General features: G+C 34.7%; 1 protein-coding gene across 1 annotated transcript in view; it reads right to left on the bottom strand.

The window, feature by feature from the left end:
* LOC130935134 (uncharacterized) overlaps nucleotides 1-19,352 on the bottom strand; it is a 35,456-nt gene extending 16,104 nt beyond the window's left edge. The window contains exons 1-7 of the mRNA XM_057864714.1: nucleotides 19,246-19,352; nucleotides 8,339-11,439; nucleotides 7,982-8,233; nucleotides 7,121-7,807; nucleotides 5,605-6,429; nucleotides 2,548-3,255; nucleotides 63-893 (exon numbers count right to left, since the gene is read on the bottom strand). Of these exons, the coding sequence (XP_057720697.1) occupies nucleotides 63-893; nucleotides 2,548-3,255; nucleotides 5,605-6,429; nucleotides 7,121-7,807; nucleotides 7,982-8,233; nucleotides 8,339-11,398 (6,363 nt within the window). The 5' untranslated portion in view covers nucleotides 11,399-11,439; nucleotides 19,246-19,352. The remainder of the gene's footprint in view (nucleotides 1-62; nucleotides 894-2,547; nucleotides 3,256-5,604; nucleotides 6,430-7,120; nucleotides 7,808-7,981; nucleotides 8,234-8,338; nucleotides 11,440-19,245) is intronic.
* Nucleotides 19,353-22,677: the final 3,325 nt, after the last annotated feature.

Here is a 22,677-nt window from a genome sequence, read left to right as displayed (position 1 = left end):
AATTAAGAACTAAAAATTGGAAAGTAGCTACCTATTGGATGCTAGTAACTAATAATAATTACCTTTCTCTCATACATCTTGCAGATGGTGTTGCCAAAATCACCTTCCCAATATGCATCTTTGATGAGTCCAACTCCTGGCGACCGGTTTGAATGTTGGTTTATTTCCACACGTGGGCAGAACATTTTCATCAAAGGGCAGTTAAATATGGATACTTCTTCCAAGGATTGAAAAGATAAAGTAAGATTCCCCGGGTAAAAGCATGTGAGTTTTGGTAACTCTTTAAGAATCAAAGACCGTAGTTGCTTAAATATTACATTTCCATCTATGGATGATTTGCCAACCTCTATGGACACTATTTCTTGCAATGATCTGCAATTTTGTATTTCCATCCGCTCAAGATGACCCAAACTTTTGGCTGTTGAAGTTGTGAACAAATATAGCAAATTGCGGCAATATATTATAACCAGATTTGTTAGATTTGAGAAGGATACCGTGCATTGCACCAAGTTCTTCAAAGCACTACACCATTCGACTTGTAATGTTTGCATATTTTCGGGAATAGAGTGCACCCAAGAGTGCTCTAAGCCAATGGATTTGAGAGAATATTCAGAAACAAGCCTTAATTCTTTAAGATGTGAGAGGATTCCAGCACAATCAGTATTAAGCCTTTCTTTGGAGAACATCTCTTCCAAGCAACCGTATTTCACTTCAAGCTTTTCTACATCCGGAACCATTTGAAGGAATCGGTATAGAACACTGTCTCTCACTTCTTTTAAGTGTTGGAAAGAAAGAAACATAAATTCCAATTGTAGAGACCTCAGATCCAAAGTCACTGTACCATTTCCTATATTAAATGACAATCTTTCTAAACTTGGAAGCAGGAAATGAACCTAGGAAGCAAAAAAAAACATGAGTGGGCAAATTCAGGATCGTCTAATTTTCTTAAATAAATTAATAAGAAATTTTAGTTTGCACACATGACAGACAGATAATTTGTTATAATTGAAACTAGAGTTTATTTCTTAATAGTTATATTCCATTTGAATTCCTCATTCCTTGGGACTAATCGTCGATTATATGTGAAACCAGGATAGTTAAATGATCTCCGCACAAAAATAGCTTGCTTAGATGTTAACCCGAACCAAACACTTCATTACAAACTACTAAAACAGAAGATCAAAGTTATTTTCCACTTTCAGACACTCTTTTAACAAATGCACTTTCTATATTCTGTAGCATAATGAGACGTTTGAGATCTGACTTACATCATTTGACATTCAACAATCCTTTCAAACGCACACAGATGCGGGATAAAAGAAGTAAATCATGACTACTAAAATATAAATACAATAAAATTAAGCCCTCTCCATTTATGTGCGGGTTAGGCTATATGGAACAAATGATGCCATGGTGTCCCTATCATAACCGCTAAATAATATATAAATTGTTTAAAATTAGAAGTTCTTATAGAATCACCTAATAATTTATCAAGTTAGGTTACTTATATTACACCTTTTGGGTGCAGTCCTTCCCCGAACCCAGTGTTAATGCAAAATGTTTGTGCACTAGGCTACTCTTATATGAATTCGTGATTTAATGTTGAGTATTGCATAAAATTTTACTATAACAATCAAGCACTCATCTTACTTGATGGGTATGTGTTTATTTTAGTAATCACCCCCCTTAAAAAGACATAAATGTGCTTTTCATATATTCATCAAATTGAGTTCCAATAATAATAATAATAATAATAATAATAATTGAGAAAAGAAAAACTTGTTAAATAATTTGAGCCTAACTCTTTGAATTTGAGCGAAGACCCGTGAAAGCGAATATTGGTTCGAGTTTGAGGAACTGAATAAGCATTCTTTTTCAATTGGTTAAACCACAAAAAAGAGAAAGAGGGGAAAGAAGGGGGTTTTAGGGGGGAAGCACCGTGCAAAGCATCCTATGCCATGCAAGGTTCAAAGAAAGTCCAAGCCTAAAGGGTGTAAATGGGCAGCCTAACTTGATTCTGGCATCACCCTGCGACCTTGAAGTTATACAAAGACAATTCAGCCTCTACTCCAAAGCTCCCTTTAATTGGAACCATAACTGTGTTCTATTTTTTCGTCTCTCTCTAGGTCAAGCTTGAGCTAACCTCTTATTAATCTCTAGATTTTTGGTATGTTTTCTTATTATTTGATAAAGTTTGTGTATTTTGATTAATAATTTTTGTATGTTTAAATGTCTTATTTTTTCATACATGCATGAACGATTCTCTTATTAATTAAGGCAACACACAAGCATACTTTCCGTTAAACAAAAGGAAAAAGAAAACCAACAAAATCAATCTATTCAAGATTTGCATTAGTTGTGAAAAAGTTGCAAAAGTAGCAGTTTATCGTTTATCTTATGAATGAAACATGTAAATTTCATTAAATAAACGAGAAAAGGAAGAATTAGCCACATTTTGAAAATTCATTGAAACTAAACATAATTTTCTATCAATATTCAGGGCATTTGGAACTGTTTTAGTAACCACACACCAAGAGTTAGAAGTACCTTTTCTACAGTGATAGAGACTTGCTCCTCTGGATAAGCCTCTTGACAATTCAGTATCACCCACTTACTTGGATGTACTTGTACTTCCTTTAGCACAGGAAAATCTAGCTTGTGCAATCCAGGATAGAAGCATTTGAGCAATGGCAATGTGTTTAGCATCAATGATTTAAGACTAGGAAACACAAATGATTTAGTATCCCTTTCTAGAGCTGTTTCGTTGTCCCCAAAAATTTCAACCAATTGCTCACAGCTTTCAACTGATAGCTCTTTGAGCATGGTAAGATCTTTAGCCATGGATGCTGGAAAAACGTATTTGAGGCTGTGACATTGATAAATTCTCACGTCTTGCAGAACTTTAAGGCCAATAATACCGTGAGGATCATTGTCCCACACATGCTCCAGTTTTGGTAGATTCCTTATGGACAACTTTTTCAAACGGAACATTCCCAACATTTCTGTCACCCCTTTAACATTTATCTCAAAGATGACTTGCACTTGATCACAACTGTCAACTACCAACTCCTCTAAATTCTTGAAGTAAGGAAGCAAATGAGAAGGAAGTACATGCACAAGGAAACCACAATTCTCCACCGACAAAGTTTTCAGACAGTGAAAGCTATTCCGTTGCACCAAGTATTTACCACACCATACTTGTTCTAACTCAGGATAATGGGAAAGCTTAAGATGAGATGTGTATTCAAAAGAAACCTATAAAGATAAAATCAAGAAACGAAAATTATTATTCACTTTAATAATGAGTTTAAGTCACTATTCATTTTGTGTTTCCTACCAGTTTATTATTTCAGAAATGTTTGTGACAAAATAAAAATCAGCCTGAAATTACTTTATTTTGTATTCATTAGTTACTGCTGAAAAAAAATAAGTATTATTAGATGTAATAAGTATACAAGTACGAATGTTATATGCATGGAATTATAAATGTTAAGTTTAATACGATAACTTTGGATTATTGTCTCACAAACATTATCATATTATTTTTACTTTATTTTTATGCATCCTAAATGCTGTCTTGAAAGTGTTTGTTAATCATAATTAAAAACGGCTAACTTGCTGAATATGTAAATCAAGCAGGTTTCTTAAGAATTCCAAAATAAAAACTGTTCATTCCCTAGCCCAAAACGTAAAGCCAGACCCAAAAAGGTTAAAAGCCCATCCAACAAAGGTGGCCTCTTCTACCTAACCTCATAGAGGTCGGGTACGACAACGAGATATCAGCTCTACTTATTTGAATAAGCAACCAACTCCTAAAATATTTCCTATCATCTCTCTATCTAGAAAGGAAATATCAACAACTTCTTAAGATAAGATAAAAGGAACGTCATCCACAGTCAAAGGTGGAACTACTCTAAAGGTTCGTTAACTTTTTTACTATAAATACACTAACAATCTATTAAAAATCTGCTAACTTAAGTATCAAAGTCTCTTGCAGGTATCACCCTCCACCTCCCCACGAGGACGGCAGCACCTCAGCATCAATATAAGTTGGACGCTGCCTCAAAGGGAATCTGGACCTCACGTCTAGGCCCAAAAGCAACTCAATTTCAGGTAACCCTCGGAACAAAAACTATTTTACTTGTACATACAGTAAAATAGGTTTAGGAATTTAGAGTGTTGTATATATTTTTCAAAACACAGCTCATTCATGCATACTAGAACATAAAAAAGAGAACCAAATAATTCAAAACATATTAAGTATTATTCTTGTTCTCATATAGGTTTGAAAACTGGTGTATGTTATAATGGTTATGTAACTTTGACAACACTAAAAAAATGTAAAAATTAAGGTAACATTTTTTACTATTTGGAACCATTTTTTTTTAAATAAAATAAAATGTGTTGTTTAAATTTAGCTGTTTTTTCCACTATTTGAAAATACTTTTCAATCTGAAAATGAAAATTTAAAAGTATTGTTGAATAGTATAAAAATGTGACTTTAATTTTAACAACACCTTTTAAATATTGTCAAAGCTGCATAGACAACATGGAATAGCCATCATAGACTCCACCTTCAAAAATGTTGTATATATTAGCATCCCAGCATCATTGTAAGGTTGCTTTTAATTTTTTATACAATACAGAATACAATAAACACAAAAAGAAATTATAGTGTAGTTAAAGAATTTGTATCGATTATAACTCGAAGGGACCATGTTTAACTCTCCACAATAATCATTTAAGAATTATTTTGAAATTCTTAAATATAATAAAACACAGACTACCCCAATCAAATATAAAAACCAAGATCCAGGCAAGGAATGAGTGTAAGCTAACTTACATTTGAATAATTAAATTTTAATATAAATAAGTACTTGTTTATTGCATTGTAAATTAACAATAATATTAATAATATAAGATTTGACAAATAAAAATAAAAAGTAATGGGTAAATATACTTTTTGTCCTTGAATTTTTTGAAAAGTTTCAAAAATACAATATTTAATTGTTTCAATTGTCTGTAACTAACGTGATAATTCTGGCATAAGATTGTCACATCATTGTCCAACTTAGGGATAATTGAAATATATTGAAATGTCAGGGGTAAAATTAGAACCAAACATTAAGGATAAAATTGAAATAATATAGAAACATTGAAGGATAAAAATAGGATATAGTATTGAATTATTGTTTTTCTAAATAAAAATTATATTGACAATACCGTTAAAACATATCACTTTTATTAATATTCACTTCAATACAATAATATTTTTTATTAAAAATAAAAAGTATGCTTAGAAAATTAAAAGAAAATATTTTGAAAATGTATCTTTTTATTATATAAAAATAGCTTGGATACCTTTAAAAATTTTCTCTAGTAATACCTTTAACAATTTACTAACAAACATTTGATTCTGGCAAGTAATTAAGTATTATATATTTTTATTAGTAAATTATATAAAAATATTTTAAAATCAGTGATTTTTATATAATAAAAGAGATATGTTTTTTCCACATAATTCTTTAAGAAGAACATGCAGTACTTCCAAAAATTTTATTTTTAACAAAACATGGAAATGAGTATTTAAGGAATGATGCATACCTTTTCAGCAAAGGCCTTTTTAATTGTGGCATTCAAATCACCTTCCCAATACCATATCTCCTCCTCTCTTTCATCAACGGAAAGTACATTTTGTAGCTTTGGTGCTTTTATGTCACTCTCTGTGAACGTTGTCATCTTTGGGCAATTTCTCAAAATCAGTTTCTCCAACGATGGGAATGAAAACTCACAGTTCTTACAGCTACAAAAACTTGTGAGTTTTTTCAGTGACCTAAATTCTATTGTTATCAACTTGCCAAATACAATGTCCACCTGTGTGTCTTTGGCATTTCCCTCATTGATGACTATTTCCTTCAATTTACAATCGCTTATCTTCATTGTTGTGAGTTGAACCAAGCTCTTTGCAGTTGAAGATGACATTAAGCTTTTCAATTCAGAACAATAATGTATTTCCAAGTATGTCAAGTGAGTTAAGGACACTGAGGGTTTCACCAAGTTGATTAATTTTCTGCAGTAAAATAGGACCAAGCGCTCTACTCTCTGAAGAACTGGGTCCCTTTCAAATCCAATATCTTTGATGTTTGATGAGGTGACAATCAGTTCCTTAAGCTGCAGTACCGTTCCCAACCTTTCCTGGAGTGCTGTATTTCCACTTGGCACTAACTCTTGAATGTCATAGTGAGGGGAACTCAATTCCAATCTTTCTAGATTAGGAATTCGATGAAGAAACCAATAGAGAATCTCAACATTTGGCAGTGACCGCAAGCAAAGCTGTTTCAAGCAATGCATATGGTACTTCCGTATGTTGCGCTTCAACCACTTTGCTTCTTTTGAGTCAATATCCATATACTCCAAGTTAGAGATTACCTAGCGATGAATGAACATTCACATATATTATATATACAACCTATTCAAAATTAATTCTAGAATATCGAGAGATAAATGCTTAGAAGGCTTCCCTTGTGATTTGATCACGTGTTCAAATCAATTGTATATGTCAAAACGTTTCCACGTTCCAAGAACTGAGAATTTCTCAAATTGAAGTTTGTGATCATTATTACAGCAGACCAAATATTAATATTTTGGGAATAGATTATTAGCTAACTATGTAAAATGTTGGTCCACTAATAGTATCTTAAATTTAACATTTAAATATATACACTGCAGAACTACAAGTCATTTGCAATGTTTCTTTGATCCATATATTGGATTTTAGGAAATCAGTGCGTAATAAAATTGGGGATCTCAGTTGCAGTTCCAGTAAATGGAATGCATGTAACATGATAACTAATAATATATGAATAATCTTTTCATCATATTCAAGAGTAAAATAACTGAAATTCCCGATTATTATTTATTAACATATAATTTTCCATATTTCCCTTAGGGCAGATTCACCAATAGTATAAATAAAATTTCCAATCACTAAAACATGATTCCCCTTGTATTATAATGCCATCTAGAAAATTGGTGTACCAATTACAATATTGATTACATTAACTGATTCTTGACAAGATTCTTATAAGACAAGAAAGATGTAGTTTACGAGCATTTGTACCTTTTCTGCTGAGAAAACCGGTATTCCTTCTTCATCAGTTGTGAATGCTCTCAGCTTCACACAACTATTTACAACCAACCGCTTCAGTTTCGGGCATTCTATGCTTTGTCTCCCATTATAGAAATGCCTAATGTTACGTAGATAACATAATTCCATGGAGGTTACTTCTGGAAACTCCAATTGTTCATTGTTTGTTTCTGATCCTGCATCAACAATTTCCTCCATTTCACCACATGACTTTATCGATAATTCTTCAAGTTTTTTAAGACCTTTGGCTATAGAAGCAGGCAAGACATTGCTCAATTTTTCACAATCAGAAACCTTTATACTTCGCAAACTTTTGAAGTCAACAACACCTTCTGGATCTCTGCTCCAAACTTTGTTCAGATTTGGGAGACTTTGTAAGAGAATAAGTTGCAATTTCATGTCAGCTAGAGATGCATCATTTTTTAAAGGACATTCAAAAATAACTTCCACTGCCTCACAATTGATAACTTTCAAGCTGTCTAAAGTCTGATAGCAACCTTCCATGTGACTAGGAAAAATCTTTTCAAGCTTTTTGCACCCATCAATATGCACAGAAATGAGTTTCGGAAAGGAACCGGCATGGACTTTAACTGGCCATATGTCCTTTAACATCCCCATATTGGTGAGATGGATTTCTTCCAACTTCGGAAAGATGTGAACCTGTTTCATTACAAAGCCAACAGATAATGAAATCAGATACCAAAGCGATGAACTTGCGCGCACGGGGTGTTGTGTAAATGCATAAATGATAAGAAAAATGATCAGAGGATTATAAAACATATGTACATGATATTAGAAGTCAATTACAAAGTTATACAGTACAATCCTACTCACCTCTGAATAGTCATCAGTGTTTCCTTCAGTGATGAATAACTTTTCCATCTTCCGGCACCCACTTACAAACAGACCTTTCAGTTTGTTCAAACTTTTAGCAACAGACAGTGAACATAAATAGGTCAAGTTACAACAAACTTCCACAGTTAATTTTATTAAGTTCTCAAAGCGGAAACTTGAAATTTGGTCACTCCATATATAATCGATGTCAATTGATGAAACCTTCAAGCTCTCCAAGTTTGGGATTTCAACCTGCAAGAATACATGCAAAGTTACTATATTTGCACCAGCTTATAAAAACTTCAATCATAAATTAATGTAAGCTGAAGGAAGGTCCTATTTTAAGTAATATCATACCCTTTCACCAAAGAGAGAAAATGAAGTCCTGACACACTGCTTATCCTGTAAGTTGACACTTTCTACGTGATCAGTTCTTCTTTCTTCCCTATCCATCAACTGAGGCATGGAGATCATCTTGCTATTGGTGTAGAAACCAATAAATGACGGCAACTCTTGCAGTGTCAAAGAGCATAACTTATGAAACTCAACCTTATCAGACATTTCTCTTTCATCAAGAACAATCTCCTCCAAGTAATCACATTTAGAGATATCAATTGCTTTTAGACTAGTAAGAAATTTAACAATGTAAAAGGAGAATATATTCTTCAGTTGAGTGCACATCTTGACCTTGATGGTCTTTAATTGGGAGAACGAGGCACCTCTAACAGGACTGCGACATATCTCCTTTATGTTCATCAAGTTGAAGAGGTTGAGAGATTCTAAATTGGGAAAAACTATATGAGGGTGTGACATTTCCATTGAGTTCACAATATATTCAATGCCAGAGTTATTTATGATGGACAAGTGTTTAAGGTTTGGGAATCCATCCAAACTCAGCTCATAGAAAACATTTTGAACTCCATTCAGCTCTCCCAATAGCAGATTCTCCACTCTCTTAAACAGCATTTTGATTCCTTTGAGGGTGTGAATGTTTATGCCAGATCTTAACTGGAGCGCCAAAGTTCTTGAAGCTTCATACTTGTTTGGCATCTTGAAATCACTGATTGAAAGCATCTTGAAATCTCCTATCACAATCTTGTAATCATCTAACTTGTCAAAGAACACATCCGTTGGCAAAACTTCAGCATTTGGGAGGCACATATCTACAAGTTTCAATTGATGCAACTGCTTCAGCTCAGAAAGAATTGAAACTTGGCTTTGATTTGTCTCTCCTTCCACTTCCATATTAATCAAGCTCTTTCTCATATACAACTCTTCCAAACAAGTCAAGCTTGATATAAATTTAGGTGAAATCGAATTGACTATGGTACAGTCGCTAATGTCCAACAAATGTAGCTTACTCAAGCCTGCTAAATCACCCGGCCAAGCTTTAATTTTGGATCCTGAAAGGCTGAGAATTCTTAACTTTTTCAGATATCTTATGATGGACAAGTCACCTAGAACACATCTCTCCAAACAAAGCATTCTGAGGTTTGATAAGCATTCAATTGAAGATGGTAGGCATGATAGATGAATTCCAGTCAATATTAACACCCTGAGTTTCTTCATTCCTTCAAAAAACTTGTCATGTATATCCAAATGAAGATCATCACCGTCAATATGGAAGACCCTAAGCTGAGGACAATTTATAACTTCAGGGAGCTCATCAACGATATCACTTTTGTATATAGAAATAACAGTGCACCTCTCAAGTTCGCTGGGCCAATCATCTAGCTTGTCATTTCTCAAGGTAAATACATTATGTTCCTTTTGTGCTATAGACAGAGCAGCATCCCGAACCATATCATGCATATTGAAATGATCACTAGAATTTTCTTCCAGCATCAGACTTGAATCTTTCAGCTTCTGGATTGACGTACGTATTCTTTCACGAGCATCTTTTAGTGTATGGACACCTTTAAGTATACCCAAACCAAAGGAATACTTCACCAGGTCCACAATTAATGGTTGGTGACCCATTTGCGCACAAAGTAAGAAAATGGACTTGAGCTCTTCACTCTCTAGATGGTCGTAACTCATCTTCACAGAAATCTCCATAGATTTTTGCACTCCCATTAGTTCCTGCTTGTTGAGTTTTTCTAGGACCTCTTCCCACACTAACTTACTTTTATTCTTCAGTGCCTTTCCAACAGTAAGTATTGCCATAGGTAACCCTCCACAATGCTTCTTAACAATTTCTGGTTCAAACTTGGAATCTTCATCTATTTCAGCTGCTGCCTTAAATAATTTCACAGCTTCCTCGTCTTTCAACTCCATCACAGGGAAAATTGAATTTTCCTTAACATTCATTTTACCAGAAAGTACCTCTTTAATTCTTGAAGTAAGCAAAATTTTGCACCCTCTATAGACACCAGAAAAATTTTCATCTTTCACCATTTTGTAGCTGAAACCTTTTTCACTTTTGCCACTCTCCTGTCTCAAACACACCTCATTGGGTAAGGTCCCTGATGTACTTCCTGAATCCAACAACTTGTTACCATCATAATGACTAGATGGTTTTTCCACCTGGGTCATTTGGCAGCCAAAGTCCAACCTATCTTTCATAGTCACGTGGCCTAAATCATCATCATCAAATGGTATCCCTAACATATTCAAGTCTAATCCATCCCAAAGATCATCAAGTATCACAAGGGTGTTCTCCTTCTCTTGCATCAATCTTCTCCTTAAACGATCTGCTCTCCCAATCTCACCTTCCCCTTCAAAAGTCAATCCCAAATTGTATGCAATTTCTTCTTGAACTTTTTGTCGATTTGGATTTTTTGTTATGCTTACTATAACCACCACACTAAACAACTTTCTATCTCTAGCCTCCTTAGCAATTTCTTTAACTAAAGTGGTCTTGCCAACACCACCTGGCCCATGCACTCCAATCATCCTCACAGTAGAATCTTCAAGTTTTACCATTATCTTTTTCATTATATCTTTTCTAGATTCAAATTCCTCATAGCCAGCATTAGACAAAGCAATATCTGCAGACCTTGGATGCTGCCGATAAGAAACTTTGGTAAACTTTTCATCCTTCAGCAACTTGATATCCATCGTCATTTTCCTAGCTTTCCTTCCCAGTTTATGTCTATACCACAAGAAAGGAAGAATACCCCTAGAACACCCTGTCTTTTTGTGAACATCATCAGCATGAAACTCCTTGCAATCTTCTATCTTTTTCTCCACCTTGTCAAACCAGGCTCTCACATTAGATTCAATTCCTTTTACATTATTTTCAGCATCATCAACATCATGCTTCACATTATCTCTTTCTCCCTCAAGAGCAACAATGCTGCTATTTAGTTCATCAAGGTTCCCCTTGTAACAGATGATGTAACTAAGATGTCGAATACTCACATCCAGTATAAAATCTGTGACTCTCTCTACAATTTTAGATGCATAAGCCTCCATGTTTACGGTAGATTTTCTAGATGACAATTACATCTCCTTCCCTGCAATTTATGTACATTGGAAATAAATACCTTAAGAAACAACTAGCCTTTGTTTGCGAGTTGGGAGGGAAAGAGAGGAAAAGGGAAGAGAAACAATGAGTTTCCTTTTCCCTCCTCATGTTTGGAATTACAAAATAGAGAATAGAAAGAAAAATGGATTGTTTGAGCATCATGTTTACATTTTTCTTTTAATTTCTTATAGTATCTCCTAACCCGGCAGGCCAAAACTAATCCAACTTGGATCTAAGCTCTATTTAAGGGTTTCCCCAATGTCTTGCTAAATGCACGAAACTCGAACCCCACATTTTTTAGAGCATACCACTCGACCAATCAAGTTTATATTTCATTCCTTATTACAAACTTAAACAATTATTTCTAAACTTCTTAATTATTTTAGTTTTTATATAAACTTCTCAATTACGTCTAAATACATTGATTTCCAATATAAAAGCACGAAAACAAAGCATGTACCCAGTTCCCTTACCACCTAACCAGGAACCAGGAGACCAACACGGTGTCAATCAACCACCAGGATAATCAAGTGCACAAACAACTTCATAGGGAATGCGTTGCGCACGAAGCGAGATGAACTGAGGAAGAAGATGAAGGAAAGCAAAGTGCAGACAATGTGTTTGAAAAAATGCTTGAGAGAAAGAGGCAGAGCACAGCGAATGAGCATGCTGTGAATGAAGATGCGAACAAGGGTCCATGTCAAGCACTTTACGAACCGAAAGCAACGCGAGGAATGGAGGGGATCCGGTGCGGAAAGGACCAAGCGCAGGAAGTGTGTTAAACTTAAATGAGATGGCGAAACTGATGGCAGAGGCCGACATGGTGAAAAAGATGTGGAAATGTTTGGAAACGGAGTGGAGTGGAGTGGACTGAATTTTATACAGAAAGTAGGGGTTTTCACGGTCATGTCCCCTCCAAACTCAAGTCTCAAGCTCAAAATGTCACTCGAACTTGAAACTTATTTCAAACAATAAAACAAAAAAATTATATAAACTCATGGAACAGAACTATTAGAAAAAAATGAATTGCTGAAGGAAAATGCAGTCGAAACTGCTATCAAAAAAAATTGCAGAAAGTGTGGACGAAAATGTCGCAAGAATAGTAAACCATCAAAAATAATAGCGAATTACTCGAAAACTATTGAAAGAGTGGCTCTCAAGAGATGATAAAATGTTAAAGAATGTCAAATTGTAGAAAGATGATAAAAAATATTTAGTTTTTCTATGAGAATAGAGAAATAGTGAATGACAATGATGTTTGATTCATTAGACTTGAAAAATCACAAACCAAAAAAGATGGACTAATCGATGAGATAAAAAATTTAAAAAATGACAAAAGACCAAAAATGACATAAAAAAAAGTGTAAAAAATATAATAATTCATAAGAAAAACAATATTTCATCTTCAAAGAGGATATCATAACTCTGATACTATGGTAGAAAGGATAAAAGAGAACAATAGAAAAAGAATTTGTGTCTATTCAAATTGTATGCAATAATACAATATAAAGGAGTACTTATAAATGTTAAAAGAATCGAAATAATAAAGATATAATATCCTATAATAAAGATCCATATATGCTAAATTGATCATAATATATTATAACAAGCCTAATAACCGATCGATGAACCGAGGACTGATAGAGAAGATGGTTCGAATCATTGAGAAAATTGGCCAACAAGAGAACTAACAACAGACTGAAAAAGTAACCGAAAATTAGTCGGTTGGACCGAACTGAAGATCGACTTCCTTTTGGAAATTACTCAAATTGCATTGTTTTAGAATTCACGCGAAGAATGAAATAAAAAAGTCCTAATAAATTTTTTGAACGCAGATAAAAATACCTATTAAACAAGGAAATTAACGTTATACCCATAAAAAATGGGTTCCGTGTGATAAAGGTATCCAAATCATCCTAATTTTTTATTGACTTTTAATAAAATTTCAAAATTACCTACATCCTTTATCTTCAACGTCAACTCTACCACCTACTCTTCTTCCTCAAATTCTAAATCTTCACAAATTCCCTGCAAACACTGCCCATTGTAATCCCTTCCCTGTACCTGCACCTGCACCATCACTACCGTGCACTTTCATTTTCTCCGCCACGCTGGCATCCACCGGATCTCAGCACCTCTTTCTTCCCAAACACATTTCTCTCCAACTTTTGGGTCGATAGCTTCCGCCACCCCCCACGCCACCATCACCAACCTCTCTCCTCCGCCACCTCGACCTCTGGCTCCTGCACCAACACCCTCGCACCCTTTCATTTTTTCCTACCTTCCCCCCTCTTTCGTCTCTTCCTTCACCCTAAACGACCTCCTCTTCCTCCGTAACGCCTTCCTTGACCGCCGATTCCAGTGGGTCAGCGTCTCAAGTTCTTCAAGGCTACACCCTTATATCTAGGAGCAGTTAGGCTTGTTCTAACTCTTCATGGAAGAAGATCTCTTCCTGTAACAGCCAAGGTTGCCCTCTTGGATACTACTTTCAAATATTACCAACATGCCTTGATTGGAGCATTGGTCACTGCACTTTCAAACGGAAGTGTTATCCTTACTATAACTCCTAATTTCACCATGAGGTTATTAAACCCAATGATACCTCATAGACTGAAGATTCAAATATAGCTAGTTGGAGTAATCCAAGACTCCAATGTTGAACAGACTACTTTGCACCACCAAGTCTTCTACAGAGTCCAAGACCATGCTCTTGATCCCAATCTTCCAAACACCACAGGAGAAACATTATTCATGTTCACTGATAATGCCAGAAGACTAGCAATTGTAAACATTTCAAGGATTATCACCACTGAAGAACTTTCTTCTATTATTCCATTGGAATGGATTACTGATTATAAGAAAGCCTTCCCCAAGGAACATATTGATGTTCATACTACAACTCCACCAATTATTATCCATAACAGTGATAGAACGGTGACTACTGATTTCCAGAAATCAGGAGTAGTCAAACAAACTTCCCTACAAGGATCATCTTTTAAAAGGATTAATATGATCTCTCCAATTCAAGTACAAACTACTCACGATCAAGATGATCCACCAGTGCATTTCTATGAAAACAAAAGACCTATCTATGTTTCTCATATTAATGCCCATTTCATCTGGGATGTTGATCCCTCTATGGGTGACTCTGATTGTGACTGTGCTGAACAATGGAGTGACACAGAAGATGATGATTATGACAGGCACTAGAGGAATAAGAAAAAAAAGAAAAAGTCACAACAAGCTCCTTGCTCTTACAAAAGAGTTGAACCCCCTGATGATGCAAATATAGCCCTAAAGTTCAGGAGGAAGAAACTATCCCAAAAAGGTCTCACAAATTATTCTTATCAGTCAGTTGAAACTATCTCGTGTATTGCAACCCTCACGCCTTATGAGGAAGAATTTTCACCTCTAGTGACGCAGACTGATGAAAAGAAGATCACTAGAAGACCTTATGTAATTCCTCAGGGAATTACTCCACACGAACATCAAGCAACCACCCCTTAAAAAGAAGTCCCTAATTGGCATACAGACAATGCAGTCATCCAAAATAAAGTATTATTTCGTATAGACCACACTCTTGATACTCTTGTAAAAAAATAGAGGAACTTTTTACGCAAATAGATTCTGTAGTAGAACAAATTACTAAACTCATAGACCAGCTTTCCAGATAAGCTTTTCAGCTTGATCAAGAACTCAAAACTTATATTGAGAATAAGTATTTTGGCCCAAAGTTTCACAAGAAAGACAGAGAACTGGCCCAAGTTAAAGCCTAGCATCGTCAAATTGAAATGGATAGAGACAGAACGGCTGTGCCTCAGGCATTGGATGTATCCTAAACCATATCTATCATATTAACCTGTCTTATTTTCTTTAACATATTCACCACCTGAAACTCCAAATTATGAATCCATCTTCAAATCCACTTATCATTTAGCCAGACAAGTCAACAACAAAAAATCTACCCCAAAAACGACATTATTCATCCCAAATCCAGCCACAGCCACCTCTCCAACCCAGGCCTCACCCTCTCTAGAGGCCAATAAATCTTTTCAGAGAAAGTACATCTACTGATCCTCCTTCAAAAGACAAGGGCATTAAAGAAGGGTCACCTGCCCCCAACCGGAAAATTAATGCTCTCACTCTAAATGATCAATCAGATGTTGGAGAAATCACTGATAAATCTATAGAAGAAACCATTGAAGATTCAGCTGAGTATGCTGAATGGTCCGAAGAAGAAGAAGAGGAAGAAATAATCTCTGAAAAAAATGAACTAACAACTTTAATTAATCCTCCACAAACAGGATCTTCTGAAGTAAAAACTTGAGTAAACTACCATTTTTCTACCCATAAAAGTTGAAAACGCTGACATATCTATCCATAGAAAAAGGAAATTACCATTTGTACCCATAAAAAATGGTTTTTACCAGCAAAATTATCCAAATCCTAAAAAATTAAATAAAATTCCTAAACTACCCTTCTCTCCACCACTACCACTATCATCTCCTCCCCCCCTCTATCTCTCTCTCTCTCAATGTTCTGCTAGGACAAATCTTGCAAGCTCCGATGGTGCAACCAGCTCTCTCCACAGGTGGAGTATCGGGCTTTCACCCCCGAAGAGGACGACACCATAATCAGAGCTCACACTCGGTTCGGCAACAAGTGGGCCACCATAGCCCGACTCATTTTCAACAGAACCGACAATGCCATTAAGAACCACTAGAACTCCACCCTCAAACGCAAGTGCGCCTCCATGGACCCCATCGACGATCCTCACTTCGCGCAGCCACCCAAACGCTCCGTTAGCATTGGTGCCGCCATATTCGTGTCAACGGTGGTGGTGAGGTACTCGTTGCCGACGGTGATGGCGATGACGGAGATGGCGGGCAGGCAGGGGAGGATGCGGATGGAGAGCCAGGAGTGTGCAGTGGAGATGTCAGAGCAGATGTTGACGACGCGGGAGTTCTCGAGGGAGACAATGAAATCAATGGCGGTGTGTGGAGAAAGCTTGGAGGATTCAGGATTAGATTCATAGATCTTAACCTTGTTGATGAGTGTTTTCGATTAACCCTTAAAAAAGTCGCAGCCTTTGAATGTGTGTGCAGAGAAAACCCAATCCATTCAGATGGTGAAGTTTACGGTAGTGATGGTTGATGGTGATGGTGATGGTGGTGGTGGTGTTGGATCGACATCGATGGGGGAGTGTGTGGCCGAATGGGTTAGGGTGACGGCTGAGGAAGAGGGTGAGACGGTGGTACTGAACGGTAATGTGGTTGATGTTGGGATTGGGTCGCTGAGAACATTGAGAAAGAGAGAGGAGGGGGGGAGATGATAGTGTTAGTGGTGGAGAGAAGGGTAGTTTAGGAATTTTATTTAATTTTTTAGGGTTTGGATAATTTTGCTGGTAAAAACCATTTTTTATGGGTACAAATGGTAATTTTCATTTTCTATGGGTAGATATGTCAGCGTTTTCAACTTTTATAGGTAGAAATGGTAGTTTACTCTAAAAACTTCTAACAAATAATTCACCTTTAATGATATTCAACCTTCAAGATACAGAGAAAGGTTGAATGAACTTGGTACTTGAATTGTAACCAACATGGATAATCCAAATCTTTCAAGTAAAAAAGTCTTTGCAGACTTCATAAATTAAATGACTAGCAATCTCCATGAATGGGTTAACAAACTTTCTGAGTATGAAAGACTTCAACTCATCAATAGTACTTCCCCTTAGTTTTTGGGAGTACTACACCAAGAGTTCCTAGGAGATATCACAATCATCCAGAAAAGAAACTCCCAAGAGTATTTTGAAATGAAGTGCTGCTCTTGCTGATTTCCTTTCTAAACCTACTAAAGAACTAATCCCAAAATCAGTCATTTACATTTGCACAATGAATACACACAATTCTCCATACACTATTTTATTTCCTGATTGCCCGCTCCACAGAAGTCCATACAGAAGAAAGATTGGCCCCTTTTTTCCCTCAAAGCAAGACCACAAACAGAATTTCAAATAGCTAGCCTAGCCAGACAAATCATGTTTTACTAGTTACATCAGTTTCTTGTCGTAACCCAAATCCATCTAAACCCAATGTACTTCAGCATGGACACACCTTTCTACACTATACCAATAATCCAATGACCTATACTAGAAGAAATGATGTGGTACATCTGGGCTTTGTCTTCTATATATACATGTGCCATCATAGTCCCAATCTTCCCTATATACCATATCTTGTGTAATAGCACTTAAGCACAATCCCATCTGGTCCGATTATTCTCCATGTATTCTCCACTTGATGCATAGAGAGGAATGTTATACAACATGCTTGACCAATATCAACTGTGGGACAAATCTTCTCAGGCAAAACAAAAATTCTGTTATGTTGTCACCCTACAGAAAAGTTACTTTATTAACAAAAATAGTAGCCCGCACACCATGAACAAAAATCGATATTTTTGGATATTCTACCATATGGCCAACAAATAAAAAGTCAGTCTTAAATGCCTTGGCCAAATATCTTTGTCAACTCTGGTAATCTGGAATATATGGAGAAAGAGATGTAATTGAAGGACTCTCATTCAGGTCAGATGTTCCAACCACACTCAAAGAGTTTTAGTCCAGATTCATAACCTAAAAAATAATTAATCAATTTGGACAGTACTTTTTTTACACTCCGAGGTCAAGACAGAAACTTCTCTGATCAGCCGAGCACATCCAGACATCTCCCAACTTCAAGCAGCAATCTTGAGGAAGATCTGAATTCTGAAGATCTAAGTGTTAGAGTATATGCCTTATCACCTAGCCCAACTAGGATTGATGCAGGGATACCCAATATCACTTAAGGCCTATATTCAGACCTATATGATCCATATCTACAAGATGCCCAAGATCCTAATGAAGAGAACACTGAAGACCCACTTACCTACTTATAGGACCCAAATATAAATTTTAGAGCTGTTAACTTGGTTTGTGATGACACATCATCCTACTCAGATGGTGATGGGACCCTTCCAGAAGACTATTTTAAGCCATCCGTCTATTAAAGCAAGAGTCCCCACTATGAATAATTATTAAGCGCACTAAAATAAAGTGACCACTGTCACTTATCTAGCTAAGTCACGAAGAGATAAGGCTTATCCTTATCTTCCAACTAGCATTGTATAATAGGCTTATTTAAATTCTGTAAAATATGGTTGTTGATCAGAGATCTCTATAAAAAGAGGGGTTCATCTTAGTCGTAACAAGTAGTATCGAACATTGTAATATATTCATCCTTGCCTATCTCACAAAATATTCTAAATCTCTTTTCTCTCTGAAAGCGTAGCTATTATTATTTCATTTCTCCTTATCTAGCGTCATTAAGTATGTTCTGGACTTGCTTCTTGATACAGAGGATCCTGCTCATCAGAATATGGCATAGATAGGATCTACAGAAATTTCTTATAGTGAAAAAAAAACTCGATCTTATAACATCAAGTTCTACTTGAACCCTTTAAATCTCACTTGATATGATGATCGATAGAGATAAACATGATGGTGTTGTAGCATCGATTATGCCATAACTTGTAGTGATGATAGTTTTTTTTTTTTCAACTGAATAAATATGATAAAAATAGAAAATATCTAAAAAAAATCAATATATAAAGTAAAATAGAAGAATAATTTATAATTAAGCTTTTAAGGTATCTATCAACACAAATGGATGAATTTAGTTAACCAAATACAGTGATATAAAATATTAAATATGATTATTGAAACATGTTAAACAAACAATGTAACTGGACCATATACCTTTTTAATCCATTTAGAGAAGCAGCTTATTAGAAAGAGGAACAAGCTCTCCTATTCTCCAGCAGCAACAACTCTATTAATTTCTACATTTTTTCTAGCCAGATGCTTCTGCCACTCACATTCCCCCCCCCCCCCCCCCTCCCTCCCCCCTTCTGGAACCTTGTGCCGCTGCAAAAGTCATTCATTCTTAACAAGGGGAAATGTGTTTACAAAAATATATATAATTTTGCTAACAAATTATAAAACTTTTATTTAGCATAATAAGCTCTACATAATTAACAGTATTTTTACTCCGAAACATTATTGTTTTTAACTTAACGGTTGAAAGATCAAAACAAAATTTAATTTTTTGTTTACATATTACAAGTCCTACATTTTTTAAATATATAAATTTTAAAATAATAACTATGTTAAATATATAATATATACTAAAATTAGCTACTAGTATAAAATATACGTTAAAATATAAAATACACATTAAAAATGAGATAAACAATATAAATACATAATAGCTGAATTTAATGTAAAAACAATATTTTTATTTTCTAAAATAGACTATAAATCAACACACATCAATAGTAAGTTAGACATATGCTACAAAGAAACAAACCTTTGTATTTGGAAAACGACGAAGGACCTAATTATTATTTGCGTTTATTTCATGAATTGAACTGGGGAAGAAACTGAAAATAGGACCAGAGAACTTCAGAAGTTGTAATGTGAAGAAGTATATCAAATGATAATTGATAAGCATTATGGTATGAAAAAGCTTAAGTAGGTCGTAGGGTAAAATGTATAGGAATGCAAGGGAAAATAATAATAACAGCACAAGGACAAAATAATTAAAGTGAAAATGTCATATCTGACAACCTCAATTATTGCTACCTTATCCTTGTTGCTCCATTATTGATGGAAATAATCAGCATGTGCATGTAACACGTTGCTCGACGATCTTTGTCTATTTATGAGTAATGATAATTGAAAAAAAGATCTAGCCTTTGCATGTTAATTAGGTTGTATTTAAAGGGGAGATTAGAGACCGTGAGATTAAAAAATAGAGACTAAATTAAGTTTTTGTATTGTGTTTGGTATAAAATATATTTAGTTAAATTATGTGTAGTTTAAAATAAATATAGAAATTGAAGAATAAATTTAGAATTTAAAAAAGTTAAATGAAGATATTTTTAAGAAATTTTTTTATTAAAGTTTCAATCTCTTTTTTTAAATCTTGAAAATGCTGACATATCACCATTTGTATCCATAAAAAATTGACTTTCGTAAGTAAAATTATCTAAACCCTACATAATTACATAAAATTCTCAAACTATTCTTGGCGAGTCTTATTCTCTTCAATTCTTCATCTATAGCCATGAATCACCACTGCCACAACACCATCTATAGCCGTGAATCACCACTTTCAACTCTCTCTCTCTCTCTCCACTTTTCTCCTTTCTACTCTTTTCTCTCTATTGATATTTATCTTTTCTTTGTCATTTCTCTCTTTTTTGTGCATCAATGGTGGCTCCTCCTTTTACCATCCCGAGCTCCATCACCTCCTCCTCCTTTGGGAGGTTTCTGACTTTAGAAAGTAGTAATTTTGAGTTCTCTATTTCTACAACCGTAACTTCTTCAATGCTGAGTCCCTTGCTAAATTTATTTCTATTTAAGAAATTAGGATTTTATTTTGAATATATGCATGTTCTATTCTTCGATTTAATTTGTATTTATTTCTTTTTGTGATTTTGAAGAGGATAATAGTTGGACTATGTTAATGTTAAAGAGGCAAGAGAGAGAAAAGTGAGTAAGAGAGAGAATAGGAAGAAAGATGGTACTCCGACAGTGGTAGTTCACAGTTGACAAAAGTACTGCAGATAATGAGTGAGTGAGTTAGAGAGTGAATAAGTGAAAGAGAAGAAAAGGAGAAGGGAGGGTTATAAAAAAAAATTGAAGAAAATGAGACTCACCAAAAATAATTTGAGAATTTTATATAATTATTTAAAATTTAGATTATTTTTTTTTGCAAAAGTCAATCTTACATAAATATAAATAATAATTTTTATTTTCTATGAACAAATATATCAGTATTTTTAATTTTTATAAATAAAAATAATAATTTATTATTTCTAAAAAAATTCAGTCCTTCGTATTCTCACCTTATAGAAATATTAAAATTTTATATTTCAAAACTAAAATTTTAGTTTTATCCCAAACCACCAAACATAATAGAATTCCAGCCCTTCAATCTGAGTCACAGCCACATTCACTAGACATACTAAAAGGGATTTTATATCCCACTCTCAAATTTGAATGCAAATGCAACTTGACGAGATGTCTATAAATCCTCTATCTGTACCAAGTCTCGCTCCGTTCCTTGTAGTTTTTTTTGTTTGTACAGTATTTTTATTTTTTTGTTGTTCTGGCGTTCCTTGAAGTCTATGTTCCCTCGCCTAAGCCCAGCTAAAGTTATTTGAAAAACTTCCTGGGCCTCTTAAGGCAGTTCTATTTTACTTTTTCTTTTATGGTTCATGTTTATATTTTCTTTCGGGCTGAAAAGAGGATCACATATTGGGTTAATTGGATTTGGATTAAAAAATTTTATTTCCACCACAAAATAAAAAAATGAGGAACACATTGCAGAGTATTGTGTCGTGGCATTCATTTTGTTGCAACTTTAATGTGGGAGAGTTCATGGCTTATTTGTTTTCTAGGGTTTACGGATTTTTTTTTTTTAATAAAGTAATCAATTTGTTGACTTCTATTAAAAGAAAAATTCAGAGTTTTGTATTGTTAATAAACAAATGCTTTCAGGATAAAAAAAAACCTTTTTTTTTTAAGATTTAACACTGGTTCATGCTACAATAGTTACAAAACTTCCTTGCTAGAAAATGTTGGAGCAAATCTTTTACCAATTTATATTATGTCAGGAGTAGACCAACCTACTAGAAACTTTCCTTTTAAAAAAATAATAACAAAAAAGAAAAAAAAAACCTAATTACCCCAACTCTTCTTTTTGTCTCTTTGACCAAGAATAACCCTAAAATAAAAACAAAAAGGCAAGATAAAGAAGAAAAAGAAGTTAACCTATGTTCCAAGTTTAGTGCAAGATTATTATTCATTCACTTAATTTAATCATTAATTAAGTAGTTAAATCGCTTGACATCACAAGCTGCTAAGAAAAGTTTTCCTTGTGGACCATGATTCACACACAAGAAAGGAATGATGAGAGAACCCACCTTTGAATGTCTTCTCCCACTTTCCCTAATTCCAATACCCACAATCCTCTCTCACCTTTCAACCCTCTAATTTGACAACTTTTCAAAAAGCAAGCTGAACAACAAAGTGCTAACCCCACAAAAATAAAGAATATCAAATACATGGCCTTTCTTTTTTGGAAAATGTGGGTTTGGAGTTCCTAGTTTCATTGATTAAATA

Source organism: Arachis stenosperma, chromosome 6 (assembly GCF_014773155.1).
Source record: "Arachis stenosperma cultivar V10309 chromosome 6, arast.V10309.gnm1.PFL2, whole genome shotgun sequence".
Taxonomy (NCBI): domain Eukaryota; kingdom Viridiplantae; phylum Streptophyta; class Magnoliopsida; order Fabales; family Fabaceae; genus Arachis; species Arachis stenosperma.
This window is presented reverse-complemented; position numbering and strand designations above follow the sequence as displayed.